Source organism: Osmerus mordax, chromosome 18 (assembly GCF_038355195.1).
Source record: "Osmerus mordax isolate fOsmMor3 chromosome 18, fOsmMor3.pri, whole genome shotgun sequence".
Classification (NCBI taxonomy): Eukaryota; Metazoa; Chordata; class Actinopteri; order Osmeriformes; family Osmeridae; genus Osmerus; species Osmerus mordax.
In genome coordinates, this window is record NC_090067.1 from 10,004,339 (window position 1) to 10,016,272 (window position 11,934).

The 11,934-nt window shown below is 42.6% G+C and overlaps 1 protein-coding gene across 1 annotated transcript; it reads left to right on the plus strand.

Annotated features, from left to right (window-relative positions):
- Nucleotides 1-153: 153 nt before the first annotated feature.
- On the plus strand, nt 154-6,409 carry sh3bp5lb (SH3-binding domain protein 5-like, b). Its single transcript, XM_067255814.1, has 6 exons — nt 154-527; nt 774-836; nt 1,187-1,315; nt 2,861-3,022; nt 4,419-4,592; nt 4,734-6,409. The coding sequence occupies exons 1-6, from the start codon at nt 258-260 to the stop codon at nt 5,403-5,405; spliced, it is 1,470 nt and encodes a 489-aa protein (XP_067111915.1). The 5' UTR covers nt 154-257; the 3' UTR covers nt 5,406-6,409.
- Nucleotides 6,410-11,934: the final 5,525 nt, after the last annotated feature.

Consider the following 11,934-nt stretch of genomic DNA (forward strand, 5'->3'; position numbering starts at 1 on the left):
TGCTACTGTCCCATCGCACATCCGAGTGTCACAGTCATTAGCACCCTGCAAGCTAGTAGTACTAGCATGGCTTGACTGCAGCGAATTTGGTGTTTCAGCTTGCTGAACTATGAGGAGGCTAGTTGAATATTCGGTAACGTGGATAATTGACATGTGTCAGACATAACACACGTGTAAAGCTTGTGACACATTGGAAAAATTGAGGTTACGCAAATCAGCGGGACTAGCTGACAAACCACATACACTTCGGGCCGCAAATGGAACCAGGGTGCTCGCGTGAGGGTTTAACTGATAATGGAGGTCCAGAACAAGTTGATTTGCGCGAGGAGACACCGGGCGAAGAGGCAGAGAATGGTGACAGTAGCATCCTCAAAGGAAGAGGAGGGGACAGACATGGAGGCAACGAAAATACCGTGACCAAGATGAAAGCAGAATTTGAGAGTGATAGGGACACCGAGGAAAATATTAAGAAAGAGGAAGACGAAGATGATCGTAAATATGAAGAAGAATTGGACCCAAGAATCCAGGTAAGAAGCATGTTTTGCATGAATGCAACGTGATCTACCTCCTCAATAAAAATACTTCCTTGTAAACACTCGTTATTAAGATCCACATCAGACAATCAAGACATCTATATAGTTTGTGCAGATATAACCCAAATGAGGATTGCAAAATATCATAATGTAGCTATTTGTGTTAATGTTCTCCTTGCTTTTATTTTCGTCTTCCTATTGATCTAGCTCTCCTTCTTCCTACACTTTTACTGTTTTTAGGAGGAACTCGAGCATCTTAACCAGGCCAGCGATGAGATCAACAAGCTGGAGTTGCAACTGGATGTGAGCTGTTTTCCTCACTATGGACTTTTTCAAGGCATCACCCAACACTGTCGTATTGATTTAAAAGCCTGTGCATTTATATAGCTTTAAACTATAGTGTGTAGGTATAGAAGCCATTTACAGTGTAATATCCATTGTTCCAACTGAAATGTTTTGTTATTTGTGGAGGATATCGTACCTTTCAAAGTTAAAGTTAAATGTTATAGTTTTCTATAAATCTCCTGTTAATGTTCTTGGTCTCTTTGGTTGTTAGGTTTACATTTCTGATACAATTGTAGGCTATAGTGTACTTTTCAGAGGTTTGACTTTGAGGTTAAGTTGTTGACAACTTGAGGCCTTTTCCTCTGCAGGAGGCAAGGTCCAGCTACCGAAGGATCCTCACTGATTCAGCCAGGAAGCTGAATGCCCAAGGCTCCCAATTGGGCACCTGCATTGAAAAAGCCAGACCATACTATGAGGCTCGAAGACTGGCCAAAGAGGTAGGTGTGTGTGTGTTTGGTCTTATGCAACCCTTGTAGGGACCAAAAATGTTTTCTTCTAGTGCTGTTTCTATGGGTTTTCGGGTTAGAATTAGTGTTGGGGTTAGAAATCCGGGGTAAGAATCAGAATCAGAATGGGATTTATTCGCCATGAAAGTTTGCACAGACAAGGAATTTGCTTTGGCAGGAAGGTGCAAACAATAAACATATAGGGACCTAAAATTTTCATATGTGGACTATCTATACTAAGGGTACATGAACTAGCAGTACTAAGTGGGATTAGAATATAATTAAATTAAATATACAATATAAGCGTTGGTGTTTAGGGATTACACTATTTTGAATGGGAGTGAATTGTCTGTCCTCACTAGGATAGTAAAACAAACCTGTGTGTGTCCTTTGAGCGTGGATATTCATCAGGATTGGGATTGCAACCTTGTAGCTTCCCTCAATTTAGATATCTCCACAGATTTCCATAGTGAGTAAAATTCTGATCTCACAACCTAAAATCTCAGAAGCTCGTCATTACTAACACACTAATCTGGTTCTAATTGGTTACATTAAACAGTTAACCCTTAATTAAACAGGGCAGGAGTGTCAGTCACATTTAATCATCGCATTGAAGGGTAATTTCAAACTGTAATTGAACCAATATAAACTTAGGCAAAATCCTAAGGGTTTAATTGAAAACAATGAAGCAAATAATGGATTCGAAATTTGACCCGGTTAACATGTCTTTCTCAATGTTATGAAAATGCAGATGAGATTAAAAAGGAGAATCCAGTTTTTCATTTCAGCCTTCATCATTTAGCCATAGTTCTGATTTCTGTTCATATATGAAGAAGCAAAGTTCCTTATGCGGCTTGTTATTCTACCCACAGAGCAATTTCTGCACCGAGTCTGATGGTCTTTGAGCAAGACAGTAATGGTGGCGTGCTGTGTCAGAAACATTTTACAGGCGTTCAAACCAGAGCTTTCATCAATCTTTGAACGGAATGACCTTCAACTTGGGGCATCCGTCCGGTCCCTTCTTCTGCAGCCTCATTCAGGGCTGTTGGCAAAATCCTCCCCTGTGATTCTGAGTCACCTTGTCTCTAACTGCCTTCTCCCAAGCACGCCCTGACAAACCCTCTCCTATGGTCTCAACAATTCACGGAACTACAAGACTGGAATACCAGCTGCTATTTATATGTGTCACGTCTGAGCGAGAAGCTGCAGCCAGACGCCCAGTTGATACCTTGTGATCATCAGAGTTCCACTCATAACATTTCCTTGGGAGTTTCACCCCCCTGGAGTGTCTCTCTCTCTCTCTCTCTCTCTCTCTCTCTCTCTCTCTCTCTCTCTCTCTCTCTCTCTCTCTCTCTCTCTCTCTCTCTGTCTCTCTGTCTCTATCTCTCTCTCTCTCTATTTCTCTCTCTCGCTCTCTCTCTCTCTCTCTCTCTCTCTCTCTCTCTCTCTCTCTCTGTGAATAATGATTGCTTGAGTGTGCTGTGATTGGTTGTAGTGGGCTTTATGGTTTGTGACTGGCTGTTACCTGTGTTCCAGGCCCAGCAGGAGACCCAGAAGGCAGCGCTGCGCTATGAGAGAGCTGTTTCCATGCACACGGCAGCCAGGGAGATGGTGTACGTGGCGGAGCAGGGCCTGTTAGCAGACAGAAACACTCTGGATCCCACCTGGCAGGAGATGCTCAACCATGCCACCTCCAAGGTACAGAACCAGCACAAGCCACTCTTAGGGAGCCTCCTTCCTGTAGGCTAAAGTGAACATTCAGTAGCAAGGACGAAAGACCGGTCCATGGAGATTCAATGCACTACGTAAGGGATGTGGGAGTAGCTATTGGGGAGGATTGCAGCACCCAATAATGTAATCATTTCCTGAAAATTGAATAACGCCTGTAAATGAAGTAAAAATATCCACTTAAGTTGATCGAAAATGTAATAAAACCCACCAGTTTACATTTCCAAACAGGAAATCAGTGATTTCCGAACATGAAGATCAGAAATCAACATGACACTAACAATATTTTAAAATTTGTATACTTGCACACTTTAAATTACAGTATAACATTATCCTTCAATAATATTACATAATCAGTTTTGTAGAAAAAGACCCATCAGAAAATGTAATACATTCCCTATAAAGTAATAAGGTATTACATTATCTGTAAAAAGTATTATTACAACATCAGTCAGGACATTTTATTATATTATTTGGTTTTATTACATTTTCAATGAAGATAAGTGCAAATGTAATTTCATTTTCAGGTGTTACTACATGTTCATGAAACTGTTTACATTATTTGGTGCTACAAGGGTATAACACAATGGGAGAACACTTGACTGCAAATCAAGAGGTTGCACGTTCAATACCCCCCCTGTACTGTACCACGCTTTGCATTAAAAGCATCTGCTGAATTTATATTATAATTACATAGCCGTTGTTGTAATGGACAAGTCCCCTTGTAAGAATCCCCCCATCTAGGCGTCCAGAAGATTGTCTTTAACTCAGTCCAATGCAAATGTAATAACATTGAGCCTGATCATCAGTCAGGATGGGGGTCTGTGTCTGGTTTCCCCTGCAGCTGTTTAGTATGTAGTTAAAGAATGCCGGAACATTGGGGACTGGTGTTCTCTGGTTCTAATCAATGATGATGAATGTGCAACAGCTCTTAAAGATCAAGGTTGAATGTCCTCATTCATATGCTCCAGCTCTCCAGCGGCGTGTAGCTCAGCTATGAGCTGCATCAGAGTGATAGAGCATTTCCCTGTGCAGTGTTGTTATTACATTACAACGTCTGTGATATTATTTGCTGAATATGTTATTGTCAGCATGTCTAGCTGCATATAGCATATCCATTCTCTTGAGCCGAGAGTTAAACCATAGTTGCTCAGAGTGAGTTAAAGCAGTGGGAGGTTGAAACAGTCATCCTGCTCCCGCAGTCATTTGCTGTTTAAAAATGTTGTGTTTTGTTAGGATGACTGAAGGATGGATTTGTTAGGATGACTGAAGGATAAAAGCACCCACAGACGAGAATGATGGTGAATCAGAAGCTGACAGTGTGTATATGTGTGTGTGGTTGTGTGTGGTTGTGTGTGTGTGTCAGGTGAACGAGGCGGAGGAGGAGCGTCTGCGGAGCGAGCGGGAGCACCAGCGAGTCACCCAGCTGTGTCAGGAGGCCGAGGCACGGGTCCAGACCCTGCAGAAAGCCCTCAAGAGGGTCATCCTCAAGTCCAAGCCCTACTTTGAACTCAAGGCCCAGTTCAACCACATATTAGAGGTGGACAATAAATTAAAACACTCTTGAAGAGGCACTATGTACCTGAATGGGCCTTTTTTGCGAAGCTCCAGTATATTTGAAACACTTCACTGTGACTGTGTCTCTGAGTCTTAATTGACCGTCTGAATGTGTTTGTGACAGGAGCACAAGGCGAAGGTGGTCCAGCTGGAGGAACGAGTGGCCAAAGTGAAGACACGCTACTCTGTCGCCCTGCGCAACCTGGAGCAAATCAGCGAGCAGATCCACGCCCAGAGAGGGCGTATGCATGCAACTAGGGGGCGGCCCTTGGCCTGCGGTGGGCGGAGCTCCCCAGTGGGGGCGGAGGCTGAGGTGAAAGCAGCGGTTGGTGTCCAGGTAGGTGCCTGCGAGGGTGGAGACAGACGAGGAGGGCTGGAGAACGACTGGGCGGACAGAGAGAAGACCAGACAGTGGGTTGAGAAGCACAGGGAGTCCGGCTGGGGCCAGAGGGAGCAGGGCGAGTCAGAGCAGGCCGGGTCCGACTCTATGTCCGTCATCAGCTTGCAGACCATCGCCTCAGACCTGGAGAAGTGCGACTCTGTGGAGCACCTGGGAGACCTGAGTGACGTGGGCAGCATGGTGGGGGAGGAGTGGGACAGGGAGAGGGAGCGAGCCCAGAGGGCTGAGAAGCGAGACAGGAACAGGGAGCGCGTTGCTGGGTTAGAGGAGCGAGGGGTTGTCAGAGAGGGGGTCACCAAGCCACTGCAGGACAGGGTGAATGTGGAGATCGGTGTGGTAGGGAAAGAGAGACAAGAGATCTTTGTCAAGCAGCATCACAGAAGTGTCAGTTTATGAGACTGGAAGGAGTGAACTGAGGTCATTTGGAATAATAAAGGGTGTATGAGTGATGACAGATCTGAGAGGAGGAAATGAGAGGCAGGGGTTGTCGTGAGAGCTTTTAGAGGGTAGAACTTTGCTACGGATTGACACGGCAACATAGAGATTCTGCAGTTGGGAATAGCAGGGGGAGCAGTGGTGACAGCCGCACCACGCACACATTAATGAATCGCAATGAGAGGGGGAGAGAGGGAGAAAGGAGGCATACTTTATTCACTGGGTTCCTTCGAGACGTTTTGACTTTCTCATTCTCTACTCCTGACTACTGTTCAGCACAGTGAAATGCAGCACACAACAAACACAACAACAACAAAAAACGAATAAATAGTCATGGCTAATCACTGTTAGAAACAATTAAGGTGAAACTCTAGAAGTAATGCACACTGACCATTTCATGCTACTGTGTCAGATGTCGGGGAATGCCAAGTGTGTGTTGATACCATGTTTGTTTTGATGTCACTGACCTGGGACATTATTTTGAGTTTGCATGGGAGTTGGATTGCCTGTCGCCTTTGGGATAAACAAGAAACTACCCAGGCATTACTGTTCACTTGAGGAGAAATTTGAATTGCAAATGTGGAACGATTTCCTTTATCCTACTATAAGATGAGACGGTACACTTTCTTTCTTTGTTTTTGCTTGAAAATGCTGTTGGAATGTTCACACAAACTGGCCTCAGATTCGACCCCTGCTTGGCTTGCTCTTTTCATGATCACTAATGACAGATTTAAATGGTATTATATGACAGGCTTTCAAATCCTAACTGCAGACTAAAATGATGTGTGAACATATACAATTTGTACTTGGCACCTAATATTTAAGAAGCCATACAGACAGAAAATACTATCCTAAATGTTATAATTTGAAATGTAAAAGTGCCTTTTAAGTGGCTACCTAAATGTCATCGTAAAATGCACTTCGCCAAAACTAGGAGCTTTTACCAGTAGTGTTTTACACTCACTTTATTAGTAGTTTCGAAATAGTAGTATTTCGAAACTCCCAAGATGTGAAGTGATTTTTAATTGTTTTAGATTGAAATACTTTACCATTTACTGACACTGAACTGTCTTCAGCACTTGACTTACCTCTACTTATATTTGACATCACTTATGTAATAGTACTTTTCATTTAGTTTGAAATTATTCAATTTATTACTGTCAAATTGTAAATGTTCTTGTCCTGTATCTTGCATCTGTAACACTTACATCACATGACACCGTATGGTATTACGTCTTTACATAAAAGGTTCATTGGAATATATGGAGGGTTACACTGACTGACTGAAGGAGGGTAAAAGAATGCTGTTAATTGTACATGTATTTAATTATGTTTGAATAATGCAAACTTGTGCCATTCATTTGTATATTTTGAAAACTAGTTGGAAGTGGATTTAAGATGTTGATGGTAATTGCTGTATTATTACTTTGGGGGGTTTTATATTTGCTATATATATATGTTCTCATTTTATTTTGTTCTACTAATTTATTCACCTGTTCCTTTACTTGTATCTTTACCTCTCCATGTAAACCTACTTCTAGTGGTCCATGGGCTGCTAACCTGCTGATTCTAACTTGCCTTTCCAAAAATACTGTCTTTATTGTTTATTACTTCTACACTGGAATCTGAACAGTGCAGCTAATGTATGATTCTGCTTATCATATGACAAGTACTCTAATAATCATGTAAATAGTCATTTATGGAATGTGATGCTGTAAGAACCATTAAACCTTTATTTAACATGTCTCCTACATAAGTTTTTTGTATATATAAAAAAAAATGTTTCGTTTTCAGTCTTGTTACTGCTAGCTTTTGAGGGTGACCTTTTACAGGTTTTTGCACCAGTCCCTGGATGATTGAAGGTTTTGTGGCCTGATGTGCAAGTGGACTGTAATTTTATGCTGAGGAGAACTGAAATAACACACATGACGCATCCGTGGTGTGTCTTCCGTAATCTGATGGTGATGAATATCCATGAGAGATGGGTCACATGCAGAACGTAGCAGAGAACAATACAGTCATTTCCATTTTGTGGAAACCACTTTTCGGAAGGGGATGGAGGCCCATCTGATGCCACATGGGTGCATAGCAGAGTGAGGGTTAATGAACAGAGCCTGAGAAAATGGAAGATTATCCACTGTCTCAGAGCTTCAATTATTCAACGCAGAGATAAATATAGCAAAGAATTCCTCTTCCTGCAGTCTACGGGGGGAGATGGATGGAGCAGATGGAGTAAAGGAGTGTGAAAAGGGATGGAAACGGGTGATAATTGATTGTGATTGTGCAAGGGAAAAAAAGGTACACAGGGGCAAGTCAAGGCGAGAAACTTGGCAGCAGGCTGTAATTTAGAGGCCAGAGAGTGAAGGTGGCATGTGATGTGGGAGGGAGCAATCACAGAGGGGAAATGGCTAGAAAAGAGGAGCAAATGGAAAGGTGATGACAGGTCTGTTGAGGATGAGAGCAAATCAGGTGTCTTTTGTCAGTCTCCTTTCTTCACTTATCTATGTCTTGCCTCATCAGTGTGGACAAGGAACATTCATTTGTGCAATAACTTCAGCAATTAGTAGGCGCAGCTTGAAATTACGACACGCTCTTTAACTGAGGTTGTAAGAATGTAGACATAGAAGAAACATACTTCTGGCTGCTGCTGCTGTCAACAAGCTTTTCTGGTTGGTAAGTGTCTTTGTTTAACCTTGAAAGAGATACTTGGCGCGTGTGTGGGAAGAGGAGTGAGAGAGAGAGAGAGAGAGAGAGAGAGAGAGAGAGAGAGAGAGAGAGAGAGAGAGAGAGAGAGAGAGAGAGAGAGGAAGAGAGGAAGAAAGAGGATAGTCACACATAGCTGTTTGTGTGTAGATAGTGATACTGGCAAGACAGGCAGGGGCACTTCCTCCACGCACGTTAAAACGATATTTTAAAACGTTGATATTTTAATGCGGACTTAGTATCATGCAGACTAATAAGTCCACTGGTGAATCTACATCTTTTAAGGACAAGCAAAGGCATGTTGAAACTAGATATGGAAGGAAACACAGTGTGTCTCCATGGATGGTCTTTAATCGCCGATCCATTAATTATGAAGAGAATTGCAATAGAATTTCAGCCTCCAGTACAAGAAGGGAAGTAACAGCAGGGACAAACGTGAGCCTCAGTTCATTCCTTGAGAAAGGGCCTGCTGCCACTCTGGAGCTGTCCTTTCAGCACTACACTGCATAAGCTATCATCTCATTTGGCAGCTTCGAAACGATACTTGTTGGTGGTGTAGCGGTTAAAGAGCGCGGCTGAGGACAGTAAGGTCTATGGTTCAAATCTCAGAGCGGGCTGCTCGCACTATTCGATTGCTGCTCTGTATTCCCACCCTGTGAAGAACGTCATTTGTTGGGTACTCACGCAGCATACATTACAACATGTCAATTGCAACTAAAGTTGTTACATTTCGAAAGCAATCGTGTTGTAAATTGACTGACATATTATAGTCTTTATAGGAATTTCCACAAATCAAAACTATATTCCATTCTTTGCTGGAAATATGCGATATTCCACGCTTGTGATGTAAATAGGAGTCAGGTGGCTGAGCGGTGAGGTAATCGGGCTAGTAATCCGAAGGTTGCCGGTTCGATTCCCGGTCATGCCAACTGACGTTGTGTCCTTGGGCAAGGCACTTCACCCTACTTGCCTCGGGGGAATGTCCCTGTACTTGCTGTAAGTCGCTCTGGATAAGAGCGTCTACTAAATGTAAATGTACATACAATATATATTACTCGAAACTGATACGTGCTGAACACGTGTAAATAAAGAATTTGGTCACTTTACCTGCTTGATTTATTCAGCTACCGAACACAATTTCTTTCAAATAGTTTTGAATCCAAACGGAAGAAGTAATGGATGATGAAGCCAATGTGGGTCTGCCGATCCCAGAACTCTCTTATTACATTACAGGCAAACCCAGTCCAGTAGCGAAATAAGTTTATATGAAAGTTCTATATTCAGAAAATGACTACATACATCACGCTGACACTACGAGAGGAGAGAGAATATATGAGACAGAGGCAATTGATTGGCCAGTCGCTGCTTGCCATCAAATCGGCATTGGGGGGAGGTCTGCACTATTTATCTAGAATGTAAACGCACCATCTGTCTTTCCGTCAACCAATGAGCGCTCTAATTTACCCACTCAGCCGGGCCGATCTTCTTGTAGTGGGTCGTATGGGCACTGTAGCCTACTGCAGATGAGAGAAGAAGAGTTAACGTTGCGTCTCGTACGGTGACGTCGTGAGTGAATGAGGGACAGTGTAGGGAGCGAAAAGCAGAAGAGGAAGGAGGAGAGGTGCACTAGGTACCGTTGTGTGTGTTTGAAGCCTATCGTGTTTTTTCGAAACACCATACACCAATATAATGCAATCACGTTTCATTTGGTCCACTAAATAGATATATTTTAATATTGACTTCAATGCTTTGGGGGACTCTTATTTGCACCAAGCACACTTTTGGAAACACTGTTGTCGACATTTGCTGTTTAGGCTATTTTCTACCTACGAGTCGTATTCGACGGAAACATGGAATTAGAACGGGCGTCGAGTGTTTGTAAGTATGATTCTTGAGAAACAATATAGGCGCATATGAAATGTGCTTATACGTAGGTCTGAACTTAATTTTCTTGCATTCTAGTAAATGTGTCAATTCTAAATCCTGCACTTGAGGCAACTGTATGCTACTTCACACACTGCTTTGATGGCAGAACGCTGCTAATGGTTAATGTGTAGTTTTAACATTTGTAAGGTTTTTTTTTGTTGCTGATTTTTGCAATTTAGTTTTCTTACGGTTCTAAACGCAGAATTTGTAAAGCCATTTTCAGTGACATGGTTATCTCGCGTTTCCGAAATCAAGCTGATTTGTGCATTATGAGCTACTATTCGGTTGTCGCTGCTCACGCGCGTGCACACCAATAAACCACAGATCCTCCCTACACGCATATACATACAGGCACGCACTCTTACACGCACGCACTCTTACACGCACACTCACGCTGGATGTACCAAGCCTCTTTTTGAGATCATCTTTGCCAGCTGTCACTCTGAGCCAAAAGCTCAACAGTTCATGAAGTTTGGACATTTTAGTCCTCATGGTGCAGTGTGCTCAATCTTCCCACGCTGTACTATGATCATTCTATTCTATTTGTTTCCTACGATGAGCGTTTTTCTGTGTTGGTGTTGTAATTCAGTCGCAGTATTGGGAAATCAGACATTGGTTCCTGGCACCAATAGTTCCATATACACATATGCTCTGATTTCTTTGATTGTAAGATAGCACAGTTATGGATATCATCTGGTAATGTTATGTTTAAAATTGGCCCCCACACATGTCCATCACACTAAAGACAAAACCATGTCAGTGGGGAAGGATTTCATGTTGTTCTGTTTTAGTGACACTGCCCATCTTAACTTGGAGTCATGGGCCTCCTGAAATTGTAGATATTCTTACTTTCTGACAATGTATTGCTCCTATTTGGATACACCCGTTGCTTTGGCTTCGCTTTCATGAGATGTACATCCATCCAGCTGTCTCAGCACCATGTTGCTGTCCATTGTGCTTGACTTGGCATAAATGTAAAGGAACAGCCACTGTAATGATGTAATGAGGCATGTTCGTAATGAGTTTTTAACTATGATGATGAACACAGAAAAAGTAGCACAGCTTTGTCACACTACCATTGTTTGCCTTGCTATTATTATGTATGTGTGTGTGTGTGTGTGTGTGCGTGTCTGTCGGTCTGTGTATGCATGGCAATATTTTCACAAAGTTGTGCATGCTTTACATTTAGTCATTTAGCAGATTTAGCTTCTGACTCTATTGGTTTGTATATTTTCTGTCGATTTAAAGAATCCCCATGTGTTATTGTGTTTGTAGGCCCACGTAGTCTTCGACAGTATCTTTATGTGAAGCAACTATTTGCTTTGCCTTTCAGTATTGATAGGGTTGCATATGTTCAATGGCTCAGGCTGATACCATTTCATTGTCGGCATTGGAAATTAGAAGTAGCCTCTAGACACTCTTAACATGAAACCTTTCTCCATAAAGACCTGTCTGAGAGTAGAGGATTGCTGTCTGTTTGTTTTTTCAGCCTGGTAGGTGTGGGATGCCTGTGGGTGTAAATGGGGTTAATTGGCGTTTCAGTGGTGATGTAAGGTGTTTATTCATCAGTGGTAGAGACCCCCAGGGGAGACTGTGGTGAGATAACGAACTGTCTTAATTAGAGGCCTAATGAAGAATGGGATGTTCGTTTCGTCTTTGTGTTTGCCGACAGAGCATTGCATATCTGGATCTTTGCAAAAGATCCCAGTGAGAGATTATTTCGCAGGCTATGAACAGTCATTGACTGTGTGTAGGTTTCCTCTGGAAAGGAGTTGATAGAGCATGCAGAGTGCATGACAGTCAGGTCAAATAAGCAGGCGGTTAGCCCATTCCCATGCACAGTGATACTGATGACATATAT